General features: G+C 48.4%; 1 protein-coding gene across 2 annotated transcripts in view; it reads left to right on the top strand.

Moving 5' to 3' along the window:
* The window catches only part of MYBPC2 (myosin binding protein C2), an 84,514-nt gene that overhangs the window by 40,441 nt on the left and 26,632 nt on the right, over positions 1-17,441 (top strand). For both annotated transcript variants that reach the window (XM_077314300.1, XM_077314301.1), the window contains 11 exons: positions 459-607; positions 5,306-5,423; positions 7,081-7,129; positions 8,399-8,464; positions 10,395-10,594; positions 11,483-11,615; positions 12,003-12,127; positions 12,272-12,377; positions 15,551-15,717; positions 15,813-15,978; positions 16,616-16,722. In XM_077314300.1, coding sequence (XP_077170415.1) covers positions 459-607; positions 5,306-5,423; positions 7,081-7,129; positions 8,399-8,464; positions 10,395-10,594; positions 11,483-11,615; positions 12,003-12,127; positions 12,272-12,377; positions 15,551-15,717; positions 15,813-15,978; positions 16,616-16,722 — 1,386 coding nt within the window. The remainder of the gene's footprint in view (positions 1-458; positions 608-5,305; positions 5,424-7,080; positions 7,130-8,398; positions 8,465-10,394; positions 10,595-11,482; positions 11,616-12,002; positions 12,128-12,271; positions 12,378-15,550; positions 15,718-15,812; positions 15,979-16,615; positions 16,723-17,441) is intronic.

Below are 17,441 nucleotides of genomic sequence, written 5' to 3'. Positions count from 1 at the left end.
GACTCCTTCTGGTAGAGAAAAGGGAAAGCATCTCTTCTCGTTCTTCTCTTTCTTATACCTCTTACATATTTAGCACCCAGGGATGGCAGCTGCTCTGGGTTAACTGAGGAGAATTTGTGTAGCTGCCTTCTAGACGGTCCCTTCAGCACCATCTTTTTATCTATTGATTTATTAGATTTTTAGTCACCACTCACCAGGAGGGTCTCGTGGCAACTTACAACATTAAAAGCAATAAGGTAAAAACAACATAAAAACAAATAGCAAGTATTAAACATCAACATTAAAATATTAAAATACATGGCTATCATCAGACATCTCACGATCGTCTGCTGAGGTTGTTCCCCCACAAAGTCTGCTCTTCCTCCCGCCAAAAATATTATGGGTTAGATGAGAGGGGAGGACGTAATATGTGCCAGGCGGGGGATAAAGGTACCGACCTTTCTGTGTTTGTCCTGCAGGGAAGGATGTGACCATTGCGTTTCAAGTGGACGGGACTCAGATCCCTTGCAAACCCACGGTGAAATGGTTCAAGGGCAAATGGCTGGAGCTAGGTATCAAGAGTGGCCAGAGATTCCAGTTCAAAGACAGCTTCGACAAGGAAAAAAACGTGAGTCCTTCATGGAAAGAGAAGTTAAGGACTTGCTAAGGTCATGTCTGCTCTGCCCTAGTGATGGTTGTAAAGCTTTTCCAAAGTAGGAATGCTGATTGGTGGTTGCAGTGATGGGCTCGGTCCCAAGAGAGTGTGACGGCTGGATACCCTCTGGAGTGAAAAACAAAAGACGAGCCCTGTGGCATCTGAAAGACAATGCCCTGTAGCATTAGGTGTCAAGGGCTTGAGCTGTAGCCATCGCGGCTGTCTTCCAAGAGATCCTGAGAACTGTATTTTGTACTGGTGACTGAGCATGTATTGTTGTTATGTGTCCCTTAGGGCAGCTGTCCCCAACCTCCGGTCCGGTGAACGGTACCGGGCCGTGGATCAGCCAGTACCAGGCTGCGGCTCCTCCTCGTCCTCCTCCCTGGCTGCTGACTCAGGGGCTGCCCTGCCCCTCTGCTGCTGGCTCACCTTTGGTGACGATACTAAAGCTAATATCACAGAGACTAGAAGATCAGGATACACAGATTCTGGGCTCCTCTAACAACAGTGTTTGTTCTCCCCGCTTCTGGGATATTCCCTTATCTTACAAATCCATGCCCATGAATCTCCAAATTTTGGAGACACACCAGTTAAGAAGAGCATTTCTAGTAGCTTGCTTAAACATCTTTCCCTCAAATGTCACACGAGCTAGATTTTTGAAGATCCCTCCTCAGGAGAGATACTGTTTGCATGGATGTAGTGTCCCTGACACGTTGTACCATATACTTCTGCTGTGTCCTAAGTTTGAAGTATTTTGTCGCCCATTAGCTAATTATCTGAAGAAATTGAAATTCAGCTGTGTTAACGAGAAACACTGGATTAAAATGATACTATTGCAAAGCATAAAATGGAATTTTCATTTTATGCTTTGCAATTTTATGCCAATAAAGGTACTCTGAATCTTTGGTGCTCTCCAGTGGCCATCATGGCTGGGCCTCCCCCTCGGCATGGCACTGCATAGCTGCTGCTGGCAGCGCCCCCCAGTGGGTGGCGGGAAGTCAGGGGCACTGGCAGGAAAGCAAGCAGAACAGAGGCTCAGGCGGCAGCAGCGACGTCCCTCAGCAAAAGACTACCCCCCTGGGCCTCAGTAAAATTGTCAAGCGTTGACCAGTCCCCAGTGATAAAAAGGTTGGGGACCACTGCCTCAGGGCACCAGGCCGCGGCTCCCTCTCCCCGCCCCCCCCAGTAAGAAACTTCCCAGGCCGCAAACAAATCGGCCGCAAAAGCGACCGATTAGCTTGCGGCCCAGGCTTCATTTTGTGGGAGGGAGAGGGAAGCAGGGCTGTGCATATGCGATGCGCAAGGCGCAAGGTGCATGTGCTGCCGGGTCACGCATGCACATTTGCGCATGCACATTTGCGCATGCACGTTTGCAGCAGCACATGGCGCAAGCATGCATGCGCGGCCCGGCCATGCATGCGCACATGCACGGCCGGGCGATTGCCCTCCCTGGCAACACCGGTCCGCAGCCTGAAGAAGGTTGCGGACCACTGCCGTAGGGTATACCTAAACAGGATAGCAGGAGATCTGTGACTGCATTACTGGCTTTTCAAAAAAAAAGTTTTAATGACATCCTTCTTTGGATGAAAGAATAGAGAGGGTGCTTATTAAATATGCACATGATACTAAACTGGGAGGGGTAGCAAACACATCAGAAGAGAGAATCAGGATACAGGATGATCTTGACAGGCTGGAAAACTGGACTAAAATGAATTTCAATAGTGAAAAATGTAAAGTTCTGCATTTAGGTAGGAAAAATCAAATGCATCACCATAGGATGGGTGAGACTTGTCTTGGCAGTAGTATGTGTGAAAAGGATCTGGGGGTCTTAGTAGACCAGACACTGAACATGAGCCAGCAGTGTGACTTGGTGGCTAAAAAGGCAAACAAGATTTTGGGCTGTATTAAAAGAAGTAGAGTGTCCAGATCATGCAAGGTGATGATCTATTCTGGTTAGACTTCACTTGGAGTTCTGTGTTCAGTTTTGGGCACCAGAACTGAAGAAAGATGTAGAGAAACTGGAGTATGTCCAGAGGACTCTCTAAGCACTACACTATGCTGGTTCTTGTGGTAACAAAATAAGACAGTTCACCTTGCACGATAGCCTCAGAAACTATTTTAAGATGGTAACTAGATTACTATTTTTGGCCCTTAGTTGGCTCATAAAACCACTGTTCCCAGCTTAAACCAGTTTAAGAATTTCAATATATCATTTGAGTGGTGAGACTTTTCGAGGCCCACGTCAGCTGACTGCTGTCAATCTCTGGCTGTGTAAGCTATTGACTCCCTGACTGTTTCCGCACTAGAGTTTTGCATAGGGCTGAGTATTCCTCCATTTCTGCATTGAAATTTCCCTTTGGGGGCACACACTCTAGTCAGGTGCCCCATAGCAAGGGAATCCTCCAAAATCCATTTTTCAAGTTTTGAACTGGGAGCTGACAGGGTACGAGTCAGGTGTGGCCAATGCGGAAATGTGGACATTCCAGCTTTTTGAGTCTTTGTTCAGCATTGGTCCCTCCCTCCTGTAGCATCAGTTCTATTGGCAACCCCCCCCCCAAAAAAAAAGCTTCCCCCGTACTCTTTTTTCCACTTGACCATCCTAACGGAAACTGCCAATCATATGCCACCACCTTTTTGCTGCCTCTGAACACCTGTAGCCTCAGGTCAGCAAAGCGGGACAGGTGAGCCTGCATGGTGATCCTGCTCCAGATTACCAGGTGAACTTACCTGCACAGCCCACCTCCACCTGTTCCCCTTCGATAGTGGCTGGTGTTAAGTGATAGTGCAGCCTTTCTCTCCAGTATTGCTGGAGAAACAAATTAATCCAGCCCAAATTGAGTATGTGTGTGCGCATGCAGCACTTGGCAATTGTACACATGCACTGCATGCCAATCCACATGGCAGTAGTGGGGTGGGGAATGAGTTTGTTACAGTGGAATTTTGTTATAACACAATTGGGTTTGAGTTTCAAAAAAACGACGACATGATTTAAGACATGGAAGGGGGACAATGATCAGAGGCAGCAAAATGGTGATGGCAGATGATTGGCTGTTTTTGTCATATGACAAAGACTGACATGGGGGGGGGGGGGAGGCTGCCAGGAAGTTTCCAATCCTGTCCCTTGGCTTTAGTGCAGAGACAAATCTGGAGGCTCACATCAGGGGAAAACAGAGGGCAAAGGGGGCCAATGTGGAGAATGGAAATGGTTTGTGTTGCTACCCCAAACTTGAAAAACATAATGGCTGAATGAGTCTTTGGTGCGGAAACAGTCACTGTATATGTTATGGTGATTCGATAGTTTAAAAAGAGGATGGAATATGAGATTTGCCTTGGGAACTTTATGAATGCTCTGCTTTAATACAGGTCTATTATGCATGCGTGTTTCCCCTTGCTTTCACTGTGCATGTCTGTCAGGTTTTCTTTTTTGTATTGCATTGATTTTCCTTCCTTCCTTCCTTCCTTCCTTCCTTCCTTCCTTCCTTCCTTCCTTCCTTCCTTCCTTCCTTCCTTCCTTCCTTCGGTGTTTAGTTTGCTTTCAGGTCCCCCTCCCTTCACCATTCCCCTAAAATCCTCATGCATGAAAGAGAACACAAAGAAGTGCAGTCCAACCAAATGCCAAGAGTGTGCCCAAAGCGGAGGAATACATCCAGTAGCCCCCGGATGGAGCAGTGGAAAGAATGGGGGAGCTGTGGGGTTGCTGAAGTGGAAGAGGGGAATAATGCCACAATTTGTGGGAAAGCACTTTCTAGGTCATTCTGCATGTGGGCATGCACAGACATGTGCAGGCACACACACAAACCACCACTTCTGAATTGCATTCCCATTAATGTCGAAAAGACTCTTGCCTGTACCTCAGCCTTTCCCGTCAATATTTTTCCTCAAGGGCTCATGGGAATTGTAGTCCTTGGACATATGGAGGGCCGCAGTTTGACTACGTCTGTGCTAGATACTGGGGACAAAACAGGAGGGTGAAGCAGCCAATGTGGGGCATCAGGAAATTTACAGGCCTTTGAGGTACATCCCTTTCCTGCATAGAAGTCCACAGGATCCTGGTCTTCCAGGTGCTGGGTCTGGAAGTGGTCATCTTTGCAGCACTCACACAGGGATCCAAAGCAGAATCCTGCCTTTATTAGCCCATTGAGAGCAAACATGCCAAGGAAGCCTTGGGCCAGTCAAACACTTTCAGCCTAACCTACCCCACGGGACTGTAACAGGGATAAAAATGGAGAAAAGAACTATTCAAGTTCTTTTGGGTCTCCACTGGGGGTGAATGAGTGAATACATTTTAAAAAATGTGCAGTCCAACTCCACATTTAGTGACATGACGGGAATGTGAAGGTGGGACACCTGTGCTGGGGAGGACTAGCGGTGGGATCTAACTCCTGATTCTCCCCTTACTTCATCTGGCCTGTCCAGTTTCAGAGCCCAGCTGCAGAAACATAATAATTAAAAGCTGCCTAGGAAAACTAGTGTATGGGGCAAGCTCTCTCCAGCTGTTGGCGATTCTCCCTTGCAAGGGTCTGCCCCCCCCCAATGTTACATTAAGGCATTTGGAACTCCACCAGTTTCCCTTGCAACATTTGATTCTTCCCTCTTTTCAGCAACAACCTCCATTATAGACCAAAACTGCTACTAATTATCCCCTTGCTTCTTCTTTGCTTTCCCCACAAGGTTTACAGCTATGAGATGAAGATTGGCAAAGTGGTGGCTGGAGACCGGGGGGATTATCGCTGCGAGGTGAAAGCCAAGGACAAGTTTGACAGCTGCCCCTTCAACATTGACGTGGAAGGTAGGATCGGGAGTGTTCCCTCTGAACCCTTAAATGTCACACTCCACATTTGAGAGTCTGCATCTTCTAACTGACCTAATGTCAGGTTTTTGTGTGCTCTTCAGAGGTGGAACACGAATAACCACACACTGAGAGGTACTCTTGGTGGCTTTCAGCTCTGGAGCTGCCTTTCTTTCTTTCCTCGATTATGGACAGCTGCATTTGGGGTTGGTTATTTGGTGAGGTGTGGAAGATAATATTGATTCAAGCACCCTGTACTTTGTCTCTACTTTGCTAAATATTCAAGACACTCTAGAGCAGGGGTAGTCAAACTGCGGCCCTCCAGATGTCCATGGACTACAATTCCCAGGAGCCCCTGCCAGCATATGCTGGCAGGGGCTCCTGGGAATTGTAGTCCATGGACATCTGGAGGGCCGCAGTTTGACTACCCCTGCTCTAGAGGTTGATTCTGGCAGTTCCTGTTCATGAGGCTGGTAACTAGCGGGATGAAAATAACTTAAATTTCCCAGAAATGGGGGGGGGTAATCACTTTGGGCACTCTGTACCAGCTGAGTCAGCGACCGCATTTACCGTGCAAGATGGCATTTCCAGGCTGCACAGAGGCATAATTTCTGGCCTCAGCTTTATTGTTATGTTCATGAGTATCAACAAATGCCAGGGGGCAGATCAGTCTTCCAAGTGGCCAGCTGACCAAATGAGCCCCCCCCCCACACCAGCAGGTTGCCTCTTCGGGGACCGAGTGACACCCCAGGTCAAGCTCCCCAGAACTGCCAGGCCTGCTGGGTCCACAGGAGGATGGTATTGGTGGAGGCCCTACGGGCGTCAGCCTCTATTAGGGCACCCACTGTCACCCACACAGCGAGGCAGCTCCTTCCAATTGGAGGGGTGCTGTTGCTCAGAGTGCTCCCAGCCTCTTATGGAGGCCCCCGCTCACAGTCCCAGGCTCCACAGCAAAGGATTCTCCCCCTTCCAAATTGCCACAGAGCGTCATACCCCAGCCCTGCTCCCACCAATGTTCATCAGGCAGCCAACCCCAACAACCCAGAGTGGACATTGTTGAGCCACACGTCCATGCCTCGACAAGTCCACCCCATCCTTTCTGCACTTCGCCTGCAGCCCAAAGCAGTGTCTGGATGCCAGATGATTGAGAACCAGCTGGAAACGCATCCCTTAGCCACCACCTTGCATAGCTTGTTTCTTGCCAAGTCCAACTTCCGAAGGTCAACCTGAGACCCTTCAAGACTGCCGCTTTGGCAACACAGCCCACAAAAGAGTGCAAATATGGGCACCGCTGTTGAATGATGAGCAGGTCCCGCCTGATAGATGAGGCCAACTCCAAGGGAGGCACGGCAGGGAGATCATTGCCATCAAGTTGAATGACCACTGAGATTCCGTACATCTGCACCATGCCGAAGAAAATGTCCAGCAACGCAGACCAGCGCCTCAGGTCCACATGGGGGCTGGCTTTCCTATCCTCTCAGCCTCCTTCACTGTCCAACTTTTAAATCTGTACATAGTAATGGTGAATACCATCGCATGAATTATCTTGATCTTGGTCTTTGACAACACTTCCTTACATCATTCTTTACCCTTGGAGGTTTCCTTTTCTCAATGAAACAATGGGCAGGGTTCATACATTTGCATTCTTCTCTTCCAGCACCAAGGACAGATGATACCGGGAATGTGCTGCAAGCTTTCAAGAGAACGTGAGTGCCTGCAGTTAGAGCAGGATCCCCCGCCTTGTGGGCTGGGACCCACAGGACAGTTCTCCCTCTCCCTCTCCTGCCCTTTGCACCCTTCCCTTTCTTTCCTCCTTGCCAGTTTCTCACATTCCCGCCTCCCCCTCCTTCTGTGTGACTATGGTGAGGGAGGGGGGGAAGCTGCCCAGCAACTCGTACCATCGTGATAATAGCTGAAAGGGAGGGGATTGTTGGAGAGCACGTCTGTGACTACCTGGGCTCTGTCTTGGCACAGCCTAACCTCTTGCCCAGCCCCCTGCGGCACCTCCTTGCCCCCTACCTGCCGGGGGAGAAGCCCTGCACTGAGTTTGAAATGCCAACGTTTTCGGCACCATCTGTCATCTTTGCACGTCTCTTCTACCCAGAGGCATCCCAGACAGGCACCCTCAGACTCTGGTTCTGGTCCAGGAACTGCCAGTAGCTTGGGGTTTTTCATGGGGGCAGCTGCACCCTTTGTGTGATATTTGTTGGTTTCTCAAAAATATCTGGTGGGGATCCATAGAAAATAGAATGCTGTACTAAAAGGTCATTGTTTGCTCTTTTTTTGCTTTTTGATACCATCAAGTCACAGTTGATGTACCCTGTAGGGCAGGGGTAGTCAAACTGCGGCCCTCCAGATGTCCATGGACTACAATTCCCATGAGCCCCTGCCAGCAACAGCTGGCAGGAGCTCATGGGAATTGTAGTCCATGGACATCTGGAGGGCCGCAGTTTGACTACCCCTGCTGTAGGGTTTTCAAGGCAAGAGAGAGCCTTTGTTTCATGACCCTGGTATTCCTTGGAGATCTCCATGCAAATACTTGCCAGGGCCAACCCTGCTTGGCTTCTGAGACCTGGTGGGATTGGGCTATGCTGGGGTACCCAGGGCTTATTCCACATACCTTGGATAGTGCACTTTCAGGCTGCTTTTGCAGATGGACTTCTAAGTGCATTGAAAGTGCATTATCTAATGTGTGCAGAAATAGCCCAGGTCATGACTATAGTTTGCTTAGGACGCCCAAAAGCTTGGGCCAGCCCTAAATGGGTTACCATACAAAGTCAATTTGGACTTGTGGATCACAATACCAGAAAGTTTGGGAAGGACTGTTTTGGTGGGTGGATCTTTGATTTGAGTTAGGATAGGCTTGAGGCATGCATGCGCCCTACGATTATGGACAGTGCTCCTCATTCTCTGGGTCCTTGAGCCATCCCAGCAGGTAGCTGTGGAGTGAAGTTTGTTTCGATTTCTTCTTGCAGAGGAGGGGAAAATGCCAAAGATGAAGTTGCAGGGGAGCTCGACTTCAGTGGGCTGCTGAAGAAGAGGTGAGTGGTGCTGGCTGCAGTGGGAATCTTTTCCTATCAGTTGACCTCTGAGATCCCATAATGGGGAATGTCCAGGACTGAGGCTGAGATCTTCTCCTTGCAAAGAAGGCACTCTACCTTAAGAGATGCTTAGGAGACCAATATGGTGTAGTGGTTAGCACGTCTGACTGGGTTGTTCCACTCTTGCTCTGTCATGGAAACTTGCAGGGCATCCTTGAGTCATTTACATGCTCTCAGCCTAAACTACCTTACAGGGTTGTTGTGAAGATAAAATGTAGGAAAGGGGAAATGTTGTAAGACACTTCAAGTTTCCTTCTTGTCTAAATAATAATAATAATAACAATAATAATAATAATAATCCATCTCCCCTGCTGATTACATACATGTTGGAGGAAGTGAAGTTTTATAATATCCTGATAATTCCAGGGAAGTAGCCATGTTAGTCTGTTGCAGTAGAAATAAGGGTATTCTAGTTTATGAAAGCTTATGCTGGAATAAAATCTTTAAGATGCCATTAGACTCTATTTATATTACCATAAGCACTTTCATTTCTAAATTCAACGCAAAACTTTGCAAAATAAACATGACTGCACATCAAATCAAATCAAATTTTATTTATGGTAATTCAGATCAAACTTTAAACGTACCTTTAAAATATCAGTAAAAACTGAAAAAAAAAGTTTGAAGACAGAAAATTGTTTGAAATACAGAAAAATTGACAGGTATAAAAATTAGGTTTGATTAAAACTCATAATTAAAACATTTGCAAAATATGAAATCATTGTAGTATTTAATTAGGTTGGAGGAGATACTTTCTGCCCTTTGTATATAGTATGCAATTTAATAGCAGGAGAGAGTCATTTGTCTGTTTTCATCATTAAGAAGTTTCTTGACTTTTTCCTTTGAAGGAAGTCTTGTCTGTCTAATACTGGCTGAATTAAATTGCCTCTGATGGCATTATAAATAGAACAGTCTAATAATACATGTTCACTTGTTTCTGTCAGGCTGCTGGCACAGGGACAGAGTCTCTATGATAAAGGGGTTTTCTTAGAGTGGCCCTCCAGAACAGCTGTGGGCAGGACTGAACATCTAGCTACTCAGCCTTCTGGATAAGATCAAGTATATTATCTGGACTGTACATATCCAGTGGGCCAAGACCAACTGTGGTGTGGATCCTTATCTTGGAACTGAATTGCATTATGCAAGATCTATTAGGCTTGGAAATTTCGAGCATAGGTTGGTAGCTATTCCAGGGTAGGAGTTCAGGTACAGAGGGGCAGGAATTACATCTTCCTCACGAGATCCCTAAGCTCCTCTTGCAGAACTAAGCTACATTTCCACTTGTGGTTTGGCACCATGGACCTCGACCACCTGTAGGACAAGAGTATGTGGTTCTGAGCAAGGAGGCAGAAGGGGAGTTCTGCTTTGCTGGCAATAGATTTTTGGCACTGTGTTTATTCTGGAGACAGGAAGGCCAATCAGGAAACCAATCAGGGGCTGAGAACAGCAATGGTGAACAGTGCAAAGGTTCTTCTTACCTTCACCTCCTCTTTGAGTGCTGTGTTCTCAGTCCCTCAGATCTCCATGTGGCAGAAAGGGCAATACCATGATGGAAATTATTTTGTGATCAGTAATTGGAGCCATACCCACGTTGACTAAATTCAACGTCTTCCTGTTTTTCACATGGTTCCTTGCAACTTCCTTGTGATCCAGTGGGAAGGTTTGATTGGCTAGGTCCGAGGAGGGAGGCTTGACTTGACGCTGCTCAAGAGAGTTCTCTGTAAATCGTACATGAGGACGGGGTTGGTGAAAGCAGGCAGCTTGTTGTCCACCACTGTGAGCACGGACCACGGGGGGCGGGGGGAGGGAAGGAACACTGGCTATCTGGCAGGCTCCAGTAAAAGTGATTTTTTCCTGTCATTCCCCAAAGAGAGGGACAAGAGGAAGAGAAGAAGAAAAAGAAGGATGACGATGACGATATGGGAATCCCCCCAGAGATCTGGGAAATGCTGAAAGGCGTGACCAAGAAGAGCGAATATGAACGCATTGCCTTCCAGTACGGAGTCACTGACCTGCGCGGCATGCTGAAAAGACTGAAGAAAGCCAAGGTGGAGATCAAGAAGAGTGCAGGTGAGCCAAGACACCCAAGTTCTCCGCAAGAAGGCCAGAAATCGAGTTCTCCTCTGGTTTTGGATTTGGAACGCAGTCCATGGTGCGGGAGGGTGCCGTTGGGGAGGGGACATTAAACTGGGGAAATTGTTTGTAGAAAAACAGTTAATTGTTGTTATAATTATTATACTAATTACTGAACACAGCTTGAGTCCAGTGGCACCATTGGGTTTAACGCATTTTTATTCTGGGTATAAACTTTCATGTGCATGCACACTTTCTCAGATACAAGGAATCAATCTGAAGAAGTGTGCATGCACATGAAAGCTTATACACGAAATAAAACCTTGTTGGTCTTAAAGTTGCTACTGGACTAAAACTTTGTTCTGTTGCTTCAGACCAACACAGCTACCCATCTGGATTGATAATAATGAGCACTGGCTGAAAGCTGCCTTGAGCAGGTCTATGGAGAGGCAGCGTATACATTTTCTAAATGAAATAGTAATCAACTCCCCTATAATATCATGACTGTGGCATTATGTTGTCCCCTCTCTTCTGACTGGAGCAAAGTATAAGAAACAAACAATACACAACTGATCGTGGTGGATCCAGCATTACCCCCCCCCCCAATAAACTTAACTGGGAAAAGTTCAGCCTACAAGCTGTGCAGAACCTAGGAAGACTCCCCAGGCCCTGGGTCTTATCTGCGAGGGCATTTCACTGGGGTGGGGCTAGGACTGAAAGAGCCTTCACCCTGACAGATGCCAAGAGCGTGACCCGGGGGGCTCGTACCACCAATAGGCTGCGAGGCGACAACTGCAGCTGCCGATGGGGGTGGGAAAGGGAGAGGTGGCAAGTTGCAAAGTTTGAAAGGATTTTGGACCCCAAGTTCCTCATCCCTTTTTGCAGCTTTCATGACAAAATTGGACCCTGCGTACCAAGTTGACAAGGGACACAAAATTAAGATGTGGGTGGAGCTGAGTGATCCAGACCTGGCTATCAAATGGATGAAGAATGGGCAAGTGATCAAGCCAAGTGGCAAGTGAGTCTGAAAAGGGCTGGCCTATCTAAAGACGGGAGGGTTGCTGCCCCCCCCCCCCCGGCCTTTAGCAGGGGATCTGGCAGTAGGATTTACAGATTCAAGAAGGACGCTCCAAGAGACTTGTGGGTGAAGCCTGGGGGAAACAAGGACCTCAATGGGGTGTGATGCCATAGAGTCCTCCTGCAAAGCCTCTCTAGGGAAACTCATCTCTATAGTCTGGACATGAGTTGTAATTCTGGGGGATCCCCAGGACCTATCTGAAGACTGGCATCCTTAGAAGATGGGTGGGATCTCTGAGACGGGAGGTTTGGAAGCAGCTGGGAGTGATGACACCTGGTTCCGTGTCTCTGTGGCCCAACTGCATGTGGCTTTTCCTGTTTGTGGCAGGTACATCTTTGAGAACGTGGGCAAGAAGCGCATCCTGACCATCACCAAAGCCTCGTTGGCCGATGACGCGGCTTATGAATGTGTGGCTGGGGAAGAGAGGAGCTTCACGGAGGTCTTTGTCAAAGGTGAGGGCAGGGTGGGTTTGCGATGACTCGTGGCGGGGTAAAATGGTGTGGGCTAGCAGAAGGAAAAGGTGGAGGGACAGGTGAGTAGGAAGGGAGTGTTTGGGGCTGCTGTTTGCCCCAGCTGATCTACTGTTCTGCCCCTAGAACCTCCTGTTGTGGTTAGCGTGGGCCTGGATGACCAGCAGGTATATGTCGGGGACAAAGTTGAGATGGAAGCTGAAGTGTCTGAGGAGGGAGCCCAAGTGATATGGTAAGTGGCTTGCCCTACCTTTCTCTTGCTTCTACTTCCATGCCCCAAACAAACCCCTCTCAGGCGTAGGTGTTCCCTTCAGCCTTCCTTCGTAGGCCTAATAGTGGTTTCTGTTGGGAGCAGAGGATAGGATCGCCAGTAGTGGTTTTGCACTATGTGTAGAATGGTACAGGCTAGATAGCAGGAAAAACTGCAAATAGTTAGAGAAGTCCAGCAGTGGAATCTGCTGCCAAGGAGGTGGTGAACTCCCCCTCAGTGCTGGTCTTTAAGCAAATATTTATCATGGATGCTTTAGGCCGACTGGAATCTCATGGGACCGCCCCGCCTCTGGGCCAAATGCCCCGTGTCCCTCCGAGGTCACTAAATGTCCCGCGACTCACTCGGAGGCCGGGAGGGAAGGAAGGAGGTGTGTCCCTTCCGGGGCTTCCACTCGCACCCTCCCTATGGGCGGGGATGGCAGTGAGGCAAGCGAGGAAGGCAGCTGTGAGGGAGGCGTGCCAGGTCTTCTCCCCAGAGGCGGGGCGCACACGGAGGCACAACCCAGTGAGTTCCGGGCAGGAGGAGTTAATCGGAGGGCGGGGGGGGGGGTGAGGAGGGGGCGCCCTCGCTGCCGCCACTGCTGGCTGGGGGGGTAGGTCTCCATGCAGCCTCGTGCGCGGATCGCCTTCCAGGTTGGCCCAGGTGCGCACCTCCCCGTCGGGCTGCCTCCTGGTCCAGAGGCGCCTGGGCGGTGCATCTGGTGCTGCCCCTTCCGGGGATCCCGATCAGGACCCTTCCTCCTCCTTGCAGGAGCTCTGCTGGCAGGAAGCGAAGAGGGCAGAGGAAATGGCCATGGAGGAGGCCAAGCCGGGGAGGCAGCCGCTTGCCCTCTGGCTGCTATGACTCATACAATCGAGGGGCAGGCTGGGGCCCCCACTTGGTTGCCAGCTTTGGGTAGGAAAATCCTGGCATCGGCGTCGGCGCATCCCGCCTTTCGGACAGTTAATTCTGGTCCCTTTACTGTACGGCCCCTTCCAACTCTATGATTCTATGAATGCCACTGGTTTCCAGTTGGCCGCCAGGTGTTGTTGGAACCCATAAAAGCCCTTTCTGTTTTGGGTAATGAAGAAGAAGAAGAAGAAGAAGGAGAAGGAGAAGGAGAAGGAGAAGGAGAAGGAGAAGAAGAAGAAGAAGAAGAAGAAGGAGAAGGAGAAGGAGAAGGAGAAGGAGAAGGAGAAGAAGAAGAAGAAGAAGAAGAAGAAGAAGAAGGAGGAGAAGGAGAAGGAGAAGGAGAAGGAGAAGGAGAAGGAGAAGAAGAAGAAGAAGAAGGAGAAGGAGAAGGAGAAGGAGAAGAAGAAGAAGAAGAAGAAGAAGAAGAAGAAGAAGAAGAAGAAGAAGAGTTGGTTCTTATATGCCGCTTGTCCCTACCTGAAGGAGGCTCAAAGCAGCTTACTGTCGCCTTCCCTTTCCTCTCCCCACAACAGTGATATCACTGCTCGGTCAGAACAGCTTTCTCAGTGCTGTGTCAAGCCCAAAGTCACCCAGCTGACTGCATGTGGGGAAGTGCAGAATCGAACCCGGCATGCCAGATTAGAAGTCCGCACTCCTAACCACTGCACCAAACTGGCTCTCTGCCAGTTTGAAGAAGCTTCTTTATTAAACACAACTATCCATGGAGCAACCTAATACAATAATATATCAACCTGCTTACTGGGTGGGGATGCCCATTGTGAGCTTAGGAAGACTTATGGTTTCTGCTGTCCCTGACTTGCCTCGTGGACATGCCACTATCTACCTGGCTTGAATGGATGATTATTACTATTCAAGACCAACAAATAAAAACGGATTCCACGATACAACATTTCACAGTACTACAATAAATATAAAATGGTAAAAATATTAATAGTGACTTGAATAAAATATGGATAAAATACATTTTTAGAAACCCAGCAGAAAAATAGATCAAAAAAATAAAATGGAATAATTTATTTCCTCAATTAATCCAGAAACTTCTAAATCTAGAAGCCAACCATTCAAATTTAGCCACTGTTAATTTCTTATTCTTATCTGATAGAGGTGGTGCATTCTCTCTGTCTCCTAAGATCTTAGTGTTTCCATCAAAACAGAGTCCTGGCCTGATTCTATACTTACTTTGTTTTTTCTGTTGTGGATCCTGCTGAATTCAGGTTGATTTGAACTCAGGTCTTCCTCTAGTCCTCCCCCCCTCTACCTCCAATTGAAACGGAAAGTGTTTTGCACTTGATTGGGGAAGCTCAGAATGGGGAAGGGTGCCAGTTGCAGCAGGAGCCTCTTTCTTTTCTTGAATGGGGAGTGGGAGAGGATTGGAGACAGCAGAGGAGGAGGAAATAAGGGACCAAGCCCTATGAAGATAGGTTGAGGGACTTGGGAATGTTCAGCCTGGAGAAAAGGAGGTTGAGAGGGGACATGATAGCCGTCTTTAAGTATTTGAAAGGTTGTCACTTGGAGGAGGGCAGGATGCTGTTTCTGTTGGCTGCAGAGGAGAGGACACGCAATAATGGGTTTAAACTTCAAGTACAACGATATAGGCGAGATATCAGGAAAAAAAATTTCACAGTCAGAGTAGTTCAGCAGTGGAATAGGCTGCCGAAGGAGGTGGTGAGCTCCCCCTCACTGGCAGTCTACAAGCAAAGGTTGGATACACACTTTTCTTGGATGCTTTAGGATGCTTAGGGCTGATCCTGTGTTGAGCAGGGGGTTGGACTAGATGGCCTGTATGGCCCCTTCCAACTCTATGATTCTGTGATTCTATGATTCTATGAAATAACAAGAGGCAAATCCCTGCTGAGAAAAGTTAGGGCTTCTGGAGAGCAGTCACTTTAAGACAAGCCTTGCAATCAGGAACCAGGAAGTCTTTGAACTGATGCCCTGGCCAATCAGGGAAGACTGCTTTGCTCCAAGGCACGGAGCAGTGAGTTAATTTGAAAAAAGCAAAAGTCTGCACATTTACTCATGGTGGTTTTTGAAATATTGAAGTTTATATCCACTTCAGGGAAAGGTAGGGTCACCACGAATCAATCATGCATGTTGCAGAGGAAAAATCTAAAGTGCCCAAAATCAAAATGGAAATTGAATTCAGTGTAGATTGCAGGGATTTAGTCGATCTGGGAAAGCCCTGTGCAGACTACAGCCTGGATCTTTTTCTCACCCACCAGGAAGAAGAATGGTGTGGAGCTGACTCGGGAGGATGCTTTCAAGTACCGTTTCAAGAAGGATGGCAAGAAACACATCCTCATTATCAACGAGGCCACCAAAGAAGATGCTGGTCGCTACCAGATCCTGACCAACGGTGGCAATTCAGAGGCAGACCTGGTGGTTGAAGGTCCGTGGGGACTCTCAGGGCGGGGCGCAGAAGGGCTCCCAAAGGGATCTGGAGACTGACCCAGATGGGATCTGTCCATTTCTCTCACCTCCCAGACAAACAGCTTGAGGTCCTTCAGGATATTGCTGACCTTACGGTCAAAGCTGCCGAACAGGCCGTCTTCAAATGTGAGGTGTCCGATGAGAAGGTGACCGGCAAATGGTACAAGAACGGAATCGAGGTCCGGCCCAGCAAACGCATCACCATTTCTCACAAGGGCAGGTGAGCCCAGAGGGAAGGGAAAGATGGGTTTGTCATTGAACACGGGGAGGGGGAGATTGGTTCACACGGAGCAGGTGCTTCTTTAATCCAGAATTGTTCCTGAGTCTGCTGAGTGTTGTGCTGCCTGAATTGTTGCATTTGGATGAATGAAATCCAGCTTCAGATCCTTGTTTGGGTTTGGATCTAATTTAATGGTGCCATCCTGAGGACAGTTACATTCTTTAGGTCCTTTGGAATCATTGGGCTTGTCCAGGTGTAAATCCCCTTTGGATAGGGATGCCAGTCCCCAGATGGAACCTGGGGATCCCCTGGAGTTATAGTTCATCTCCAGGTGACAGAGATCCATTCTCCTGGAGAAAATGGCAGCTTTGGAAGGCAGACTCCATAGCATTCTACTCTGCTGAGTCCCTCCCTGCCCCCTCCCCACGGTATCCAGGCATTTCCCAACCCAGAGCTGGCACCCCTACCCTTGGGTGCCACTGTTAAGTGGCCTTGAGCTGCCACTATCTCTTAGCATCTTGGTGAGGCATTCCAGGGCAGGATATTTCTCAGGGACCTGGCAAAACTCTAATGGAAACCTGCACATTCTTGTCCTCCATTTGCTTTTTTTCTAGTACTACATATTTTTGTTTGGCAGGTTCCACAAGCTCGTCATCGATGACGTGAGACCAGAAGATGAAGGAGACTATACATTTGTCCCTGATGGATATGCGATCTCGTTATCTGCCAAACTCAACTTCCTGGGTCAGTGAGGGGAAGGGCTTCCTTAAGAAAGTCTGCTGATCCTTGCAGGACCCTGGAATCCCCCCCCCCTTCCATAAATCAGCAGACTCTGTACCTGTGCCTGGACTGGTGACCCTCAAGCAGGGGCAAGGGTAGCTGCCAGGGGCCCAGGCTTCTAGCAGTGCCCACTGATGTCATTTCCCTGCCCACGAACCTGCCTTGCTGTCTGCCCAGGCACCTTTCCCCCATTCATTGCCAGAATAGGCATTCCCTTAGGAGCACTCTGCCACCCACACTTTTGGTTGCCCGTCCTGCCTAGACGAACCTTGAACGTGTGGCATGTGATGGAGATGCTCTTGTAGTGTGGGTGGCTGAAAGCTAATCGGTTGGATCCGGACAGGTCATCTCCTGGTTCCCTCTGACAAACCATAAAGTCCATGCTGGAGATCATGGGGCCTAAATGGAGAAAATCCATGTGAGATAGGGACTGAAGACAGGCCAGAGAGAAAGAGCTGGTTGGTTCCAACCCAACACTTGTTCCCCACATACTTTTTAAAGGAAATGTCTATTCAGGGCTTGTGTGCAGGGATCTGGGCTTGGGAGTGTAAAGACAGAATATAGCAAAAGGGATTAGAAACCGTTTTTGTATGTGTGTCTTTTTTTTGCAATAGTTTGTCAAGACTCCACACCAGTCATGGACGCTGCATGCCTTGCTCAGTGGCATGCAGATGGGTTGGCCT

This window comes from Paroedura picta, chromosome 16, assembly GCF_049243985.1.
Source record: "Paroedura picta isolate Pp20150507F chromosome 16, Ppicta_v3.0, whole genome shotgun sequence".
Classification (NCBI taxonomy): domain Eukaryota; kingdom Metazoa; phylum Chordata; class Lepidosauria; order Squamata; family Gekkonidae; genus Paroedura; species Paroedura picta.
Note: the sequence above shows the minus strand (reverse complement) of the source record. Positions and strands in the feature narration are given on the sequence as shown.